Source organism: Coregonus clupeaformis, chromosome 37 (genome assembly GCF_020615455.1).
Source record: "Coregonus clupeaformis isolate EN_2021a chromosome 37, ASM2061545v1, whole genome shotgun sequence".
NCBI lineage: Eukaryota > Metazoa > Chordata > Actinopteri > Salmoniformes > Salmonidae > Coregonus > Coregonus clupeaformis.
In genome coordinates this window covers 2,480,001-2,499,682 of record NC_059228.1, presented here as the reverse complement: position 1 = coordinate 2,499,682, position 19,682 = coordinate 2,480,001, and the positions used below count along the sequence as shown (strand labels likewise).

General features: G+C 42.3%; 1 protein-coding gene across 1 annotated transcript in view; it reads right to left on the bottom strand.

Annotated features, from left to right (window-relative positions):
• wdr11 (WD repeat domain 11) overlaps positions 1-19,682 on the bottom strand; it is a 190,937-nt gene that overhangs the window by 82,678 nt on the left and 88,577 nt on the right. Inside the window, exon 10 of the mRNA XM_041867113.2 lies at positions 10,893-11,069. Within this exon, the coding sequence (XP_041723047.2) occupies positions 10,893-11,069 (177 nt within the window). The remainder of the gene's footprint in view (positions 1-10,892; positions 11,070-19,682) is intronic.

Sequence of the window (19,682 nt, the reverse complement as noted above, 5' to 3'; positions counted from 1 at the left end):
GGTCAGTTAGGATCACCACTTTATTTTAAGAATGTGAAATGTCAGAATAATAGTAGAGAATTATTTATTTAAGCTTTTATTTCTTTCATCACATTCCCAGTGGGTCAGATGTTTACATACACTCAATTAGTATTTGGTAACATTGCCTTTAAATTGTTTAACTTGGGTCAAACGTTTCGGGTAGCCTCCCACAATAAGTTGGGTGAATTCTGGCCCATTCCTCCTGACAGAGCTGGTGTAACAGAGTCAGGTTTGTAGGCCTCTGTCACACTCTGGTTCTAGGACTGTGTGTTAGAGCCAGGGTGTATCTCATTTGGTGGTGTTGGGGTTGGGTGAGTTTCATTTTGTTTGTGTTTAGTGGTGATTGGTCAATGACTCCCAATCGGAGGTAACGAGTGTCAGCTGTCGGCTCGTTATCTCTGATTGGGAGCCATATATATACTGTTGTGTTTCACTGTTTGTTTGTGGGTTTTTGTTCTATGTTCAGTCTATGTACTGAGGACGTTACGGATCGTGTTTTGTTTTGTCGTTATTTCAACATTAAAGTCATGTTCACTCCCAACGCTGCGCTTTGGTCGTATTTCATAGGCGATCGTGACAGAAAAACCCACCAAGACCAGACCAAGCAGCGTGTCCAGGAGCTGAAGGGCGATAATTGGAAACAGAGGAGCGAGAATTGGGCGAGAATGATGGAGGCCTGGTCCACGGAGAGGAGAGACCCCAGAAAATTTTTAGGGGGGCTCACGACGTCGGGGCAGCAGGTGTACGGGTTGGAGGAGTGCAGGAGGTTGGCAGATATGGCCGCCAGTTTAAGGGGGCCACTGGTTACGAAGGGGATGGAAAGTGTGGAGGCACGGCGAGAGGTACTGGGGGTGTTTCCAGTCCGGTCCGGCCCGTTCCTGATCCCCGTGTAGGGCCAGGGGTGTGTGTCCCCAGTGCGGTTCTGCCTGTCCCTGCTCAACGCACCGAGCCTACGGGGTGCGTCGTCAGCCCTGTCCAGCCAGAGCCGTCCGCCAGACAGGATCAGCCAGAGCCTTCCGCCAGACAGGATCAGCCAGAGCCTTCCGCCAGACAGGATCAGCCAGAGCCTTCCGCCAGCCATGAGCAGCCAGATCCTTCCGCCAGCCATGAGCAGCCAGATCCGTCAGCCAGCCATGAGCAGCCAGATCCGTCAGCCATCCATGAGCAGCCAGATCCGTCAGCCAGCCATGAGCAGCCAGATCCGTCAGCCAGCCATGAGCCGGCCAGCCAGGATCCGTCAGAGCCGTCCAGCCAGGATCCGCCAGAGCCGTCCAGCCGGGATCCGCCAGAGCCGTCCAGCCGGGATCCGCCAGAGCCTTCCAGCCAGGATCCGCCAGAGCCGTCCAGCCGGGATCCGCCAGAGCCGTCCAGCCGGGATCCGCCAGAGCCTTCCAGCCAGGATCCGCCAGAGCCGTCCAGCCGGGATCCGCCAGAGCCTTCCAGCCAGGATCCGCCAGAGCCGTCCAGCCGGGATCCGCCAGAGCCGTCCAGCCGGGATCCGCCAGAGCCTTCCAGCCAGGATCCGCCAGAGCCGTCCAGCCAGGATCCGTCAGAGCCGTCCAGCCGGGATCCGTCAGAGCCGTCCAGCCGGGATCCGCCAGAGCCTTCCAGCCAGGATCCGCCAGAGCCGTCCAGCCGGGATCCGCCAGAGCCTTCCAGCCAGGATCCGCCAGAGCCGTCCGGCCGGGATCCGCCAGAGCCGTCCAGCCGGGATCCGCCAGAGCCTTCCAGCCAGGATCCGCCAGAGCCGTCCAGCCGGGATCCGCCAGAGCCGTCCAGCCGGGATCCGCCAGAGCCGTCCAGCCAGGATCCACGCACCAAGCCAGGGGCGCGTGTCGTCAGTCCGGTTCCGGCCAGCGGGGCTAGACAGGTCCAGGGGTACTTTGGGGGGTTGGAGAGGAAGTGGGGAGGAAGCCCGGAGCCGGAGCCTCCGCCGAGGAGGAATGCCCACCCAGCCCTCCCCTGTTTGCTTGTAGTTAGGCGCGGTCGCAGTCCGCGCCTTTGGGGGGGGGTACTGTCACACTCTGGTTCTAGGACTGTGTGTTAGAGCCAGGGTGTATCTCATTTGGTGGTGTTGGGGTTGGGTGAGTTTCATTTTGTTTGTGTTTAGTGGTGATTGGTCAATGACTCCCAATCGGAGGTAACGAGTGTCAGCTGTCGGCTCGTTATCTCTGATTGGGAGCCATATATATACTGTTGTGTTTCACTGTTTGTTTGTGGGTTTTTGTTCTATGTTCAGTCTATGTACTGAGGACGTTACGGATCGTGTTTTGTTTTGTCGTTATTTCAACATTAAAGTCATGTTCACTCCCAACGCTGCGCTTTGGTCGTATTTCATAGGCGATCGTGACAGCCTCCTTGCTCGCACACACTTTTTCAGTTCTGCCCACACATTTTCTTTAGGATTGAGGTCAGGGCTTTGTGATGGCCACTCCAATACCTTGACTTTGTTGTCCTTAAGCCATTTTGCCACAACTTTGGAAGTATGATTGGGGTCATTGTCCATTTGGAAGACCCATTTGCGACCAAGCTTTAACTTCGTGACTGATGTCTTGAGATGTTGCTTCAATATATCCACATAATTTTCCTTCCTCATGATGCCATCTATTTTGTGAAGTGCACCAGTCCCTCCTGCAGCAAAGCCCCCCCACAGCATGTTGCTGCCACCCCCGTGCTTCACGGTTGGGATGGTGTTCTTCGGCTTGCAAGCATACCAATTTTTCCTCCAAACATAATGATGGTCATTATGGCCAAACAGTTCTATTTTTGTTTCATCAGACCAGAAAGTATGATCTTTGTCCCCATGTGCAGTTGCAAACCATAGTCTGGCTTTTTTATGGCGGTTTTGGAGCAGTGGCTTCTTCCTTGCTGAGCGGCCTTTCAGGTTATGTCGATATAGGACTTGTTTTACTGTGGATATAGATACTTTTGTACCGGTTTCCTCCACCATTGTCACAAGGTCCTTTGCTGTTGTTCTGGGATTGATTTGCACTTTTCACACCAAAGTATGTTCATCTCTAGGAGACAGAACGCGTCTTCTTTCTGAGCGGTATGACGGCTGCGTGGTCCCATGGTGTTTATACTTGCATACTATTATTTGTACAGATGAATGTGGTACCTTCAGGCGTTTGGAAATTGCTCCCAAGGATGAACCAGACTATTTCTGAGGTCTTGGCTGATTTCTTTTGATTTTCACATGATGTCAGGCAAAGAGGCACTGAGTTTAAAGGTAGGCCTCGAAAGACATCCAAAAGGTACACCTCCAATTGACTCAAATTATGTCAATTAGCCTATCAGAAGCTTCTAAAGCCATGACATCATTTAAACAGTTTCAAAATGCTGAGTGCCTCTGCTCAGATTGCAAGGTGGGTGATGTTACGGTGTGCAACAGTCACGGGCCTTTCTCTCCTATCTGAATTAACAGTGCCCAAAATTTTTTGGGAATTCAAATCAAATGTTTATTGGTCGCATACCCACATTTGCAGATGTTATCGCAGGTGCAGTGAAATGCTTGTGTTTCTGGGTGATGCCCATGAAACTGGCACTTGACAAGTAAAACTTGACAAAGAAAATAAACATTTTCCACCATAATTCCTCTTAAATCACTAAGATTAGGATCTATTTATCTATTTCATAAATATTGTTGTTTATTGAGCAGATATTACGCATTTTACCACAATTTCCACAACTACCAATGCAAACATTTTCATTACCGCAAGTTTTTGAAGTCCAAAAAAGTTATAAATAAATGTATATTTTTTAACATTGCTCACTTAAGGAAAAGGCCTGAGTTAAACATGAATAAATATGTAAAATGTTATTATTCAAATGTCTCTCATTACCACAACACATAACCTTTTTTGAATCTTGTTTTTAGTCATAATTACTTGTGTATACGTGTTATTTTTATTTACACATTTGGATAAAGAACAAAATAATTAAAGTATACATTTTATTTTACCTAATATTTCCTAAATATTGTGTTACAGTAATGATAAGCAGGTTTTGGAGATGAGAATGCATGTTTTAGTAATTAGTGTACTGAGCTCTATTAAAGATTCAGTAACCGAATACATCAAACTTTGTTATTTGTTAATCCCAAATGACTAACCCCATTATTTTAGCTTAAGTATAATGTAATTACGTGCATGTATTTTTAAAAGTCAAAAGTGGACTGAAGCATAAAAGTGACTTATATTTTTTTGTTTTTATATATAGTGGGGAGAACAAGTATTTGATACACACTGCAGCAGGGTCATGCAATAAAATGCAAATTAATTACTTAAAAATCATACAATGTGATTTTCTGGATTTTTGTTTTAGATTCCGTCTCTCACAGTTGAAGTGTACCTATGATAAAAATTACAGACCTCTACATGCTTTGTAAGTAGGAAAACCTGCAAAATTGGCAGTGTATCAAATACTTGTACTCCCCACTGTATATATTGGTGTATTAGGACATGGATAGGTGTGGTTCTAGGGATCCTATGGGCAAATGGCATAACGTGACCCAAAACTTTCTTAGGATATCAAACAACGGTATCGGTAAGTGCTAAAACAGGTACACATGTCAAAATGGGGGATATCCTCCTTTAAGTGGCGGATTGCTCTTTGCTGAAACACAAACTCCAGATTGTAGCTTTAAGTTAATTAAATGAGGTTTATACACCCATATTTCTTGACAATCTCCACTTAATCAAATAACTTATGTTTTCAAAAAATCTATACAATAGGTGTAAGGAGTGGTCCTAGTAATTAAAGTTAACAGCACAGCACACCCATTGACTATACATTAGAATTAGCTTATTATCATTACCGAAATTAAGGTTCTCAATGTCGAAACTGACCCAAAAATTATGCAGTAATGAGAAATGTGTATTTCAGTAATGATAGGCGCTTAGCTCAATCTGCAAGTAATAGGAGACAGCCATTATGAATAAGCGAACAATTGACCATATCACTAAAGCCCATTCATGCCTCCATGTTGGTAAGGTAATGGTTCTCTAAGTTTTTCCCAATTTTCCTTTTTTATCATTTCGGTAATGAGACGGTCAAGTGTTGTAAAGTGGGTTTTTGAGAATAAGATCGTCATTCGTAAGGTATACAAGTGAAGAAATTAAATGAAAGTGTGCTCATCTAAGGACTGCTCTTCTAGATGATGCATCAGGGGTGAATAAAACTTTTACGTAATAAAAATTATGTTGGTTTATTATACAACGGATGGGTCTAATCCTGAAGGCTGATTGGTTAAAACCACATTCCAGCCGGTGTCTATTCCACTAGTTACCACCAGCTAAATCTATGACGTTAAAATGCCTATTTACTCTGTTCCATCTGCCTGCACAATCCAGCCAAACAATTTATAAACTTGATCTCCACTATAAAAAGCATCTAGACATTATCTCACATTTCTTTTAGACTAACATTTACTTGTCAACAGCGGAGAGTTGTATAAACCTTGCCGTCTGTCTCTCCGACATTTGCAACATTGTTTCAATATTCAATTTCAAATCTCCAGCTGACAAACTCTACCTGACGGTTCAGAACCTATAAGGAAACAGATCTAAAAGGAAGAAATTGAGGAGAACAGATATGTGAAAATGTTCATACCTGCTCCTACAACCTAATATGCTGACTAGACCGCATGCGCCATCACGCGCATGCAGTGCTGCCAACTTAGTGACTTTGTCGCTATATTAGGCAAGTTTTCAGACCCCTCTAGCGACACATTTTCAAAAAAGCGACTAGCGACAAATCTACCAACTTTTTCTGGTGTTATTGGAGACTTTTGGAGACTCGTGAAAGCACGTATCGTTCTTACTCTTCTTAACGAGCAGCGGGTGCTGCCGTGGGCCCCACCCCCGTCCCAAAGCACTCACAGGTGGCCCAGTCCTCGCGCAGCAGTCCCTCCCAGCTGCAGTCAGAGCAGGAGATGTTCACCCCTCCGCGTATGACCCCTGCTGATTTTGTTCGTTTGCCCACTGACAAAGAAATGATCAGTCTATAATTTTAATGGTAGGTTTATTTGAACAGTGAGAGACAGAATAACAACAACAAAATCCAGAAAAACACATGTCAAAAATGTTATAAATTGATTTGCATTTTAATGAGGGAAATAAGTATTTGACCCCCTCTCAATCAGAAAGAATTTTCTGGCTCCCAGGTTTCTTTTATACAGGTAACGAGCTGAGATTAGGAGCACACTCTTAAAGGGAGTGCTCCTAATCTCAGCTTGTTATCTGTATAAAAGACACCTGTCCACAAAAGCAATCAATCAGATTCCAAACTCTCCACCATGGCCAAGACCAAAGAGCTCTCCAAGGATGTCAGGGACAAGATTGTAGACCTACACAGGCTGAAATGGGCTACAAGACCATCGCCAAGCAGCTTGGTGAGAAGATGACAACAGTTGGTGCGATTATTCGCAAATGGAAGAAACACAAAATAACTTTCAATCTCCCTCGGCCTGGGGCTCCATGCAAGATCTCACCTCGTGGAGTTGCAATGATCATGAGAACGGTGAGGAATCAGCCCAGAACTACACGGGAGGATCTTGTCAATGATTTCAAGGCAGCTGGGACCATAGTCACCAAGAAAACAATTGGTAACACACTACGCCGTGAAGGACTGAAATCCTGCAGCGCCCGCAAGGTCCCCCTGCTCAAGAAAGCACATATACATGCCAGTCTGAAGTTTGCCAATGAACATCTGAATGATTCAGAGGAGAACTGGGTGAAAGTGTTGTGGTCAGATGAGACCAAAATTGAGCTCTTTGGCATCAACTCAACTTGCCGTGTTTGGAGGAGGATGAATGCTGCCTATGACCCCAAGAACACCATCCCCATGTCAAACATGGAGGTGAAAACATTATGCTTTGGGGGTGTTTTTCTGCTAAGGGGACAGGACAACTTCACCGCATCAAAGGGACGATGGAAGGGGCCATGTACCGTCAAATATTGGGTAAGAACCTCCTTCCCTCAGCCAGGGCATTGAAAATGGGTCGTGGATGGGTATTCCAGCATGACAATGACCCAAAACACACGGCCAAGGCAACAACGGAGTGGCTCAAGAAGAAGCACATTAAGGTCCTGGAGTGGCCTAGCCAGTCTCCAGACCTTAATCCCATAGAAAATCTGTGGAGGGAACTGAAGGTTCGAGTTGCCAAACATCAGGCTCGAAACCTTAATGACTTGGAGAAGATATGCAAAGAGGAGTGGGACAAAATCCCTCCTGAGATGTGTGCAAACCTGGTGGCCAACTACAAGAAACGTCTGACCTCTGATTGCCAACAAGGGTTTTGCCACCAAGTACTAAGTCATGTTTGCAGAGGGGTCAAATACTTATTTCCCTCATTAAAATGCAAATCAATGTGTTTTTCTGGATTTTTTTGTTGTTATTCTGTCTCTCACTGTTCAAATGAACCTACCATTAAAATTATAGACTGATCATGTCTTTGTCAGTGGGCAAACTTACAAAATCAGCAGGGGATCAAATACGTTTTTCCCCTCACTGTAAGTCAAACTACTGCAATTAAAAATTATTCATAGGACTTATTACACTCCTGCCAGAATACATGTAATGCACCCAGAAATGTCACATCTCTGTTGGAGATGCACAAATGAACACCTACTACATATGCTGTGGTCCTGTGACAAACTGACACCATTTTGGGATAATATACATTATATATACAAAAGTATGTGGACACCCCTTCAACTTAGTGGATTTGGCTATTTCAGCCACACCCGTTGCTGACATGTGTATAAAATCGAGCACACATCCATGCAATCTCCAATGACAAACATTGGCAGTAGAATGGCCTTACTGAAGAGCTTAGTGACTTTAAACATGGCACCATCATTTGAGTCATTTAGTCATTTAGCAGACACTCTTATTAGGGTTAAGTATCTTTCTTAAGGGCACAGACAGATGTTTCACCTAGTCGTCTCTGGGATTCGAGCCAGCTACCTTTCGGTTACTGGCCCACAACGCTCTTAACCGCCAGGTTACCTGCTGTATACACATAAACACATTTAGGCCTTCACCGAATTCTTCCTAATTCTGTCTAGCTTCAACTAGCTAGCTTCTGACTTCGATGCTGTATGTACTACATAATCATGACCTTTGACAACGTAGGGGCAATGCTCTCTTCTCATATGTCCAGTGTTATTCTACAAACAAAGTCTACCTTATCTCTCTCTCTCCCACCTCCATCCTTCCCTCTCTTCTCCTGCTTCTTTATCTTTAACTCCATCTCTTCGCCAGGCTGTCTGGCAGTAGTCTCAGGGGTGTTAATAATAGAAGGAAAGGAACTTTCAGATGAAGAGATCCATCTTTTGCGTCATTTGGAGAGATCAGAGCCAAATGAGATGGGCTGTCTTTACAGTAGGCCTACATCGCGATCCTGCTTTATGTTACACAATCCTTACTGAATCAATAATGCCCGAGGGGGTTTAGTATACAGTCAATATACCTTGCTAAGGGCTATTCTTATACACGACGCAACGCGAAGTGCCTGGACACAGCCCTTAGCCGTGATATATTGCCAATATACCACAAACCCCCGAGGTGCCTTATTGCTATTATAAACTGGTTACCAACGTAATTAGAGCAGTAAAAATATATGTTTGTCATACCCGTGGTATACGGTCTGATATCAGCATTCAGGGCTCGAACCACCCAGTTTATAAAAATCATTTTAGCACTCAGACATGCTGACATTGTGCAATTTTACATCATAACATGCCTGTTCAAGGTTTCATTTTATAATTTTTTTATGTGATAAAAATACATTTAGATTGAAACTGCTGGGGGAAAGCTAGCTAATGTTACCAAACTCCCACCATCAGTCTGAGTTCACCATCTTAGCCAGCTACATTTCAGATGGAGTTAGATCACTAAAAAACAGCATGCAGACAGACCAGGGCCCGTATTTACAAAGCATCTCAGCAGTCGTTTCACCCCAGGACCCTAGAGGTATTACAGTCAATGCTTATGAACCAAATATTGTATGTGAATTTCCATATATCAATGACACTAACAAAATAGTTGAATTGTTCAGCAACATGTGCAGTGCATGCTAACATGGGCCTGGATGGCGACACAGATCTTCTTCAAGCTGCCTGAATGAATACTGGGGCCTTCAGTAGTACGGGAAGCAAGGACCTTACCTGGGAGTACAGCAACAGTCTCTCTCTCTGGCTCGCAGCCATTCTGTCAACATGTATTGCATGTATAACCACTCAAATGCATACAAACTGCTACGGACGCAAGCACTGACTTATATTAACTTTGTCTATGAAAATGTATGCACTCACTAACTGTAAGTCGCTCTGGATAAGAGCGTCTGCTAAATGACTAAAATTTTTATGTCTACTTGTTCCATTCTTTAATCTTGTCTGGAAATGGGATATATATTTTAGTTGACACCTGTGTGATGTGTCTGATGGACATGAATAAAAATTGTATCACTCTGGACATTTATTTTAGACCTTTTTGAATCAAAAGCTCTCAGTATATTTGTCTTTATGTTTAACTTACCACAGAAGTCAGTAAGAATGTGAAGACCAACGTGACAGCGTTTTTTAAAACTTACAAAAACGAAAATGAAAATTAGTTGTTTATACAAAACTTTATTGTATTTGGTCACGCCAAAATGTGGCCATTGAACAACTTGAGAGTCCTTCCTCAGGGAATAGTCTGTGGATAGCTGAAAACAGGGTGGCAGGTTTTTTGATGTGCTGTTCTAGAGCTCCACAGCCCAGCACACTTACCTGGGGATATGGGGATGGACATGTTAGGTTTTATTAAAGTCTGGGAGACTTTTACAGGGAGGAGAGCGCATGAGTTCTGGAGTGAGTAGAGACAGGAGCTTCCTTCCTCTGCGCAAAATAAGGCACCTGCACAGCCGTTGTACTCCACAACAGTGCTGAAGAATAACAAGACAACGGGAACACAATGAAGAGAAAACCGGATACTATTACGCACTACAACCAAACAAAGTTATCTCAAAGTGTGTCAAGCAAGTGAAAGTTAGAAAAATTGTGTCAACGATTAGGACAAGGGATAACAGCTAAATTATGGTCCTCTGTAGCTCAATTGGTAGAGCATGGTGCTTGTAACGCCAGGGTAGTGGGTTCGATCCCCGGGACCACCCATACGTAAAAATGTATGCACACATGACTGTAAGTCACAATAAGCACGAGCTGACAATAATTGACTATTTTTGACTGCTGTCATATCAACTTATATTCATTACAATGCCATTATTGCCTTTGTGCCGAGTTCCACAATTCATCAAGGCCACTTGGCTCTTATAATGATGTTTAGGCTACTGATGTTTTCATAATTTGACCATGCGTCTTTTGACCGTGCGTCTTGGTGGTTGGGGTATTTTATTTTGTCGTCATGAAAAGCTTTTACCGTGTTCCAACACATGCTTTCTGTTTCATAGTTGTAAGAAAGGCACTCCACAAATAAAATTGATTTAACGCTTGAATGTCTACGTTAGTTTTTACATATAGCCTACAGTAACATAAACTAATTAAAATGCTAGTGTGTTATTTGAAATAAGATACAAATTGTATTCTAATGTTACCCAAGGCCTTCATAAACACAACCAAATGATTATTTTTGCTATAGCATATATGAAATATATGAATTACACTTAAAATGTTGCAGTCAGAATGACTGCTCATTAGCTTGAAAAGGGGTCCATCGAGGCCCAGCGGGTCTAGAGTTAGAGGGAGATTTGTGTTCAACTTTGAGGTATGAGCAAGCATCTATCCAGCCGTGTGTGTGTGTGTGTGTGTGTGTGTGTGTGTATTGAAATCCATTCCAAGTACAGAGTCACACTGATCTGCATTACTCACCCACAGCCAGTAGGGGCTGGTAGTGGTTGATGTTCTTGGTGGTCAGTGGGGGGCACATCCTCAGGGCGAAGGGGGGCAGGGGAAGCCCCGACAGTAGCCCTGTCAACAGGAACTTCAGCTGTACCTCCTGCTGCGGTGAGGGGGGCGGTGGGTCCGCTCCCGAAACCAAACTCTGACCTGGATACACACCAACACACAGGATGGAAAGGGTTAACAGAGATATCACCGTCTTAGGAGCAGGACTCAATCTCTCTTGGAGCTAATTACAGAAATAAAAAGTAATTCAGTTCCATTTCCCAAGCCACAGTTTACAAACACCATTGTTAGGGGTTGTGTTCAATGGAAAACTAAAATGACTGTTTCTTATAAGTCCATGTAGTCTCTCCCTGTCAGTCTGTTCTATTCTGTTTGGTGCCTAATAAACACAACTAATGCTCACTTTGGATGAAAACTGATATGGAGGAGTGCACCTTTAAGGCAGTTTAAGAGTCCAGAACATAGTGAGGGTAAAATAAGCTAGCTCCTTGATTTGTCCTAACTTTGTTTGATGGAGACCATTGTAAACCACTTTGGCCTTGTTCTTCACATCAAATGCAATTCCACAATATAGCTGCAATCAGCAATGCCGGGGTTCAAGCTGTGGGCCCACTGTGCCACCATCAGGATAAATTCGACACATCGCCCTAGGATGAGCTACTTCTGTACTCGTCACGCTTGCCAAATATCAGCACTCAAAATCAAACAGATCGTGCAATATTCTTTTGATGTACAATATTCTGGACCATTTCTAATGATGTTAACTACTTTAAACATCTTCTCCAGAACTGCTGGACCGATCAGCACCACATTTTTTCCAAGACTCTTGCTCAAACAACACGGCCGCTACAAGCCAATGAGATTGCATGAAATGTTTTTCCTGTAAAACAGTGCAACCATGTGCCGAACGAACCATACTTTACAACTTAGCTAGACTCACATCCCTGAGCATGTGCCAAGTTTCATCACTCTGAGTCAAATGTTTCAAGAGCTCTAAACAGGTGCTCGTTATAGCACCATCAATCTAAATGTGCTTAGATATGTTGAGTCTTGACAGTGATTGGAACACGTGTACCAATGTTTGTCAAAATACAAAGATCCTTGTCTGATTTGTATGCATTTATGTGCGAGAACACGCCCACGTGAATGTTCATTGGTCAATAGCAGCCATGTTGTTTTTGTTACTAGTCTGGAAAATATTGTGTTGAGAGACCTTGGTCCATGCCACATGTCAAGTTTCATGCAGATAGGTCAATCGGTGCTAGAGGAGTAGCTTTAAGTGATTTTCACAAAATTCAAAATGGCGGAAAATCTATCATGGCAGACTTTATGGGTTCTTGAGGGAAATTTGTTCCTTGTGAGGAGAGGGACTCTAGGTCACACGGGGTGTGGGGGCAGATTTTTCAAAGTTTGCATTTTCAATCGCTTCTTATCGTGCCACCATGTGGCCAATTGGCATGGTATTGCATGAGAGGGTGTGGCCGTTGGGACTTTACCATGTTGCAAAGTTACACAGTCCTGAGCCTTTTAATCTCACAGGAATTTGCCTTTTTTCCACCAAAACAGCAGAAAAATACTGTGAAATTTTGAAAATGATAATGCCCTTTAGTGAAAGAGCTATTTGAAAAGACCGCCTGAAATTTCAGCCTGTTTTGGTGGGATGGAGTTTTGTCCTGCCTGGTGACATCAAAATTAGTTAAATAGACCAATAAGAAAGAGAGTTCCAAACCTCTATGCCAATAACAGCTCATTTTTAGTTTTTCCCTCCTCACTCAGACCACTCCCAGACAGTCCTTGCAAAATTCTTGCTTGAGAAATTGCTCTTTGCTAATTGAAACCAATCACAGTAAGGTACTTAATTGTTACCCAGAAATTATTGGATATTGAGATAAAATTGGCTAGATTGGACCTTTAAGCTTTGGTCTCACGAGTTATACATTTAGGTAGTCTGTCGGTTTTATGATGTTAATGTCATTTTAGATGGCGTGTTATAGCAATTACACATTGACAGTGAAGCTTGTATCAGTGTTTTTATGCTAATGTTCATCCAACATGGTCCTCAAATGCTGATTTCTCACAAATGCACACATTCATTCAGGTTACAGACCATGTAACTAGGCCTAGTGAGTTAGGAAGGACGCCTGTATCTTTGTAATGACTGGGTGTATTGCTAATCCATCCAAAGTGTAATTAATAACTTCAACATGCTGAAAGGGATATTCAATGTCTGCTTTTATTTAATTTTTTTACCCATTGGTAAGCAATGGAAAACCTCCCTGGTCTTTGTGATTGAATCTGTGTTTGAAATTCACTGTTTGTGTGGGGTACAGAGGTGAGGTAGTCACACAGAGTGAGTCCGTGCAACTTATTATGTGAGTTAAGCCAATTTTAACGCCTGAACTCATTTACACTTGCCATAACAAAGGGGTTGAATACTTATTGACTCAAGACATTTCAGCTTTTCATTTTTTTATTAATTTGTAAAAAATAAAATCCAAAAACATAATTCCACTTTGACATTATGGGGTATTGTGTGAAAGCCAGTGACAAAAACCTAAATGTAATCAATTTTAAATTTAGACTGTAACAACAAAATGTGGAAAAAGTCAAAGGGTGTGAATACTTTCTAAAAGCCACTGTATGTGATGTAGTGTGCTCTCTGCAGGTTGAGGTTGATTCAGGTGTCAATTTAGGAGAGACATTCTTTGTTGGGTTAAGTGACACTAAACCACTAGGTTTTTAATCTATATGTTTTGGCCATGATAGTTTACAATCTAAGGTAACGTCAAGTAATTTCGTCTTCTCAACTTGTTCAACAGCCACACCATTCATTACCAGATTCAGCTGAGGTCTAGAACTTAGGGAATGATTTGTACCAAATACAACGCTCTTAGTTTTAGAGATGTTCAGGACCAGTTTATTAGTGGCCAGCCATTCCAAAACAGACTGCAACACTTTGTTAAGGGTTTCGGTGACTTCATTAGCTGTGGTTGCTGATGTGTATATGGTTGAATCATCAGCATACATGGACACATATGCTTCATTTAATGCCAGTGACAGGTCATTGGTAAAAATAGAAGAGAGTAGAGGGCCTAGAGAGCTGCCCTGTGGTACACCACACTTGACATGTTTGACATTAGAGAAGCTTCCATTAAAGAAAACTCAGAGTTCTATTAGATAGATAGCTCTGAATCCATGATATGGCAGAGGTTGAAAAGCCATAATACATACATTTTTTCAACAACAGGTTATGGTCAACAACATCAAAGGCTGCACATTTGATTTGAAATCTAACAGTACAGCTCCCACAATCTTCTTATTATAAATTTCTTTCAACCAATCTTCAGTCATTTGTGTCAGTGCAGTACATGTTGAGTGCCCTTCCCTATAAGCATGTTGAAAGTCTGTTGTTAATTTGTTTACAGAGAAATAGCATTGTATTTGGTCAAACATTTTTTTCCAACAATTTCCTAAGAGCTGGCAGCAAGCTTATAGGTCTACTGTTAGAACCAGTAAAGGCCACTTCACCATTCTTGGGTAGCGGAATTACTTTGGCTTTCCTCCAGGCCTGAGGACAAATACTTTCCTCTAGGCTTAGATTAAAGAAATGACAGATAGGAGTGTCTATAGAGTCAAATACCATCCTCAGTAGCTTTCCATCTAAGTTGTCAATGCCAGGAGTTTTGTCATTATTGATCAATAACAATATTTTTTCCACCTCTCCCACACTAACTTTACAAAATTCTAACTTGCATAACAAAAAATAAATAATGAAAGAAAAGCATTGCATGAATACGATGTCTCACTGTTCATCGTTGGCATTTCCTGCCTACGTTTTCCCACTTTGCCAATGAAGTAATCATTAAAATAATTGCCAACATCAAATGGTTTTGTGATGAATAAGCCATCTGATTTGATGAAAGATGGAGTTGAATGTCTTTCTACCCATAATTTCATTTAAAGTACTCCAAAGTTTTTTTTTCTCCATCATTCTTATATCATTGATCTTGGCTTCATAATACAGTTTATTTTTGTTGAGTTTAGTCAGATGTGCAGCCAGACTTATTAGCCAGTCCTTTCGCACCATCTCATTCAACCATTCAGTTTTTCAATTCCTCATCAATCCATGGAGACTTAACCGTTCTAACAGTCAGTTTCTTAACAGGTGCATGTTTATCAATAATTGGAAGAAGCAATTTCATGAATTCATCAAGTGCAGCATCTGGATGCTCCTTATTAATCACATCAGACCAACACATTTTATATCATCCACATGACGACAGCAAAATCTTTTATATGATCTCTTATACACTATTTTAGGCACAGCTGTTGGAACTTTGGCTTTCCTGGATATAGCCACTATATTGTGATCACTGCATCCAATGGGTACGGATACAGCCTTAGAACAAAGTTCTACAAAGTTGGCAGAATGTTTTAATCTTTAGCATGTAATTTATTTTGTATCTGGAAAATGACGGTCAGTTTCTGAAAGAGACAACAATGGCACATTGTTTGAATTCAACAATGTTTTATATAGACTTTTCCCCCAACCTAAATATGATAGACTGCCTGCGGTGGAGAGAAATCATTGCAGTTTTAAAGCAAAAGTCCTGCAATTCTACACATTTTGCCATGACTTAAGCCATGTTAATATGATATCTGAGTGAGTTGAATTAAGCTCATGAGGCATTTCAAACGTATTTGTTATTTTATTAGGATCCCCATTAGCTGTTGCAAATGCAGGAGCTACACTTCTTGGGGCCCACACAAACCATGACATAATACAGAACAATAATAGACATGAACAGCTCAAGGACAGAACTACATACATTTATGAAAAATGTATGCACTCACTAACTGTAAGTCGCTCTGGATAAGAGCATCTGCTAAATGACTAAAATTTAAAATAAGAATATAGAAAGTTATATTCTTCAAGAATAAATAGTTATTTATCATTAATTTAAAAGTTTTTAAAAGAAACCCCCTTCAACACATCACATTTCAGCCCCCGCATAGTGACCACAAAATATTGAGTGATACTTGTGGATAAGAATTATCTATAACATGTTCCAAAACAGTTATTTCATATAGGTATCCCTGTTTATTTTAATGGAATATACGGTATGGGAGAAAATACTTACCATATTGCTTAATATTAAAGCACTGTTTTGGGAAGTATTACAATATATCATTCTAATCCACAAATAAAATACAACATTTTCAGATCACTCTGAGGGGGAGGAAATGTGAGGATTCCAACTATTAATACAAATCTGTGATTCAGATCCACATTTATTTAACATGTACAGTCATAAAAAAATAAGATATTTGAATAGCATACCTGTTTAATTTGATTTGGTCTTCCACACTACCCTCAAGCATTAAGACATAATTGGGCTTTATACATTTTACTTATATAGTTTTGGCCATGTTAAACCGCATTTAATTTGGCCCCATGGAGCTGGTATGCAGCTCTTCTTTTTTTATTGGCCCATCCACCCTCACTTGTTATGGCTTTACAACACCTGCCATCACATGGTTGGAGAGTTACTTATCCAATAGAACTCAAGAGTATTCTTCAATGAAAGCTTCTCTATCATCAGGTATGTACAGTGCGGTATCCCTCAGGGCAGTTGCTTTCAGCCGTTACGCTACTTTATTTTCACAAATTATTTGCCACTTGTCTTACAAGAAGCTAAAATGACTATGTATGCTGATGATCGCACACTCTACACATCAGCTCACTGAGACTCTTAGGAAGGCGTTACAGTCAGTGTCAGAATTGGTCATTAACAATAAACTGGTCTTAAAACCAAAAGCATTGTATTTGATTCAAAGCATTCTCTTAGACCTAAACCTCAACTGGGGTTGTGCATAAAGGGTGTGACCATTGAAGAAGTTGAAGAGGTTGAACTCCTAGGAGTAACATTGGTTAGTCAGTTATCATTGTCAAGTCATATTGACAAAGTTATTGTGAAGATGGGGAGAGGTACAGTGAGGGAAAAAAGTATTTGAAAAACGCATGTCAAAAATGTTATAAATTGATTTGCATTTTAATGAGGGAAATAAGTATTTGACCCCCTCCCAATCAGAAAGATTTCTGGCTCCCAGGTGTCTTTTATAAAGATAACGAGCTGATATTAGGAGCACACTCTTAAAGGGAGTGATCCTAATCTCAGCTTGTTACCTGTATAAAAGACACCTGTCCACAGAAGCAATCAATCAATCAGATTCCAAACTCTCCACCATGGCCAAGACCAAAGAGCTCTCCAAGGATGAAATCCTGCAGCGCCCGCAAGTTCCCCCTGCTCAAGAAAGCACATATACAGGCCCGTCTGAAGTTTCTGTTCGCTGCTCTGGCACCCCAATGGTGGAACAAGCTCCCTCACGACGCCAGGACAGCGGAGTCACTCACCACCTTCCGGAGACATTTGAAACCCCACCTCTTTAAGGAACACCTGGGATAGGATAAAGTAATCCTTCTACCCCCCCCCAAATTTTAAAAAATAAATAAATATATATATATATATAATTGTAAAGTGGTTATCCCTCTGGCTATAGGGTGAATGCACCAATTTGTAATCGCTCTGGATAAGAGCGTCTGCTAAATGACGTAAATGTGCCCTTGAGCAAGGCACTTAACCCTAATTGCTCCTGTAAGTCGCTCTGGATAAGAGCGTCTGCTAAATGACTAAAATGTAAATGTAAAGTTTGCCAATGAACATCTGAATGATTCAGAGGAGAACTGGGTGAAAGTGTTGTGGTCAGATGAGATCAAAATCGAGCTCTTTGGCATCAACTCAACTCGCCGTGTTTGGAGGAGGAGGAATGCTGCCTATGACCCCAAGAACACCATCCCCACCATTAAACATGGAGGTGGAAACATTATGCTTTGGGGGTGTTTTTCTGCTAAGGGGACAGGACAACTTCACCGCATCAAAGGGACGATGGACGAGGCCATGTACCGTCAAATCTTGGGTGAGAACCTCCTTCCCTCAGCCAGGGCATTGAAAATGGATCGTGGATGGGTATTCCAGCATGACAATGACCCAAAACACACGGCCAAGGCAACAAAGGAGTGGCTCAAGAAGAAGCACATTAAGGTCCTGGAGTGGCCTAGCCAGTCTCCAGACCTTAATCCCATAGAAAATCTGTGGAGGGAGCTGAAGGTTCGAGTTGCCAAACGTTAATGACTTGGAGAAGATCTGCAAAGAGGAGTGGAACAAAATCCCTCCTTATATTTGTGTGCAAACCTGGTGGCCAACTACAAGAAACGTCTGACCTCTGTGATTGCCAACAAGGGTTTTGCCACCAAGTACTAAGTCATGTTTTGCAGAGGGGTCAAATACTTATTTCCCTCATTAAAATGCAAATCAATTTATAAGATTTTTGACATGCGTTTTTCTAGATTTATCTGTTGTTATTCTGTCTCTCACCGTTCAAATAAACCTACCATTAAAATTATAGACTGATCATGTCCTTGTCAGTGGGCAAACGTACAAAATCAGCAGGGGATCTAATACTTTTTTCCCTCACTGTATGTCTGTTATAAAATGATGTTCTGCGTTTTTGAGACAAAGATTAACTGTACAGTAGTGGTCAAAGGTTTTGAGAATGACACAAATATTAATTTTCACAAAGTCTGCGGCCTCAGTTTTGATGATGCCAATTTGCATATACTCCAGAATGTCATGAAGAGTGATCAGATGAATTGCAATTAATTGCAAAGTCCCTCTTTGCCATGAAAAGGAACTTAATCCCCAAAAAACTTTTCCACTGCATTTCAGCCCTGCCACAAAAGGACCAGCTGCCATCATGTCAGTGATTCTCTCGTTAACACAGGTGAGAGTGTTGACGAGGACAAGGCTGGAGATCACTCTGTTATGCTGATTGAGTTAGAATAACAGACTGGAAGCTTTAAAAGGAGGGTGGTGCTTGAAATCATTGTTCTTCCTCTGTTAACCATGGTTACCTGCAAGGAAACACGTGCCATCATCATTGCTTTGCACAAAAAGGGCTTCACAGGCAAGGATATTGCTGCTAGTAAGATTGCACCTAAATCAACCATTTATCGGATCATCAAGAACTTCAAGGAGAGAGGTTCAATTGTTGTGAAGAAGGCGTCAGGGCGCCCAAGAAAGTCCAGCAAGCGCCAGGACCGTCTCCTAAAGTTGATTCAGCTGCGCGATCGGGGCACCACCAGTGCAGAGCTTGCTCAGGAATGGCAGCAGGCAGGTGTGAGTGCATCTGCACGCACAGTGAGGCAAAGACTTTTGGAGGATGGCCTGGTGTCAAGAAGAGCAGCAAAGAAGCCACTTCTCTCCAGGAAAAACATCAGGGACAGACTGATATTCTGCAAAAGGTACAGGGATTGGACTGCTGAGGACTGGGGTAAAGTCATTTTCTCTGATTAATCCCCTTTCCGATTGTTTGGGGCATCCGGAAAACACCTTGTCCGGAGAAGATAAGGTGAGCGCTACCATCAGTCCTGTGTCATGCCAACAGTAAAGCATTCTGAGACTATTCATGTGTGGGGTTGCTTCTCAGCCAAGGGAGTGGGCTCACTCACAATTTTGCCTAAGAACACAGCCATGAATAAAGAATGGTACCAACACATCCTCCGAGAGCAACTTCTCCCAACCATCCAAGGACAGTTTGGTGACGACCAATGCCTTTTCCAGCATGATGGAGCACCTTGCCATAAGGCAAAACTGGCTCGGGGAACAAAACATTGACATTTTGGGTCCATGGCCA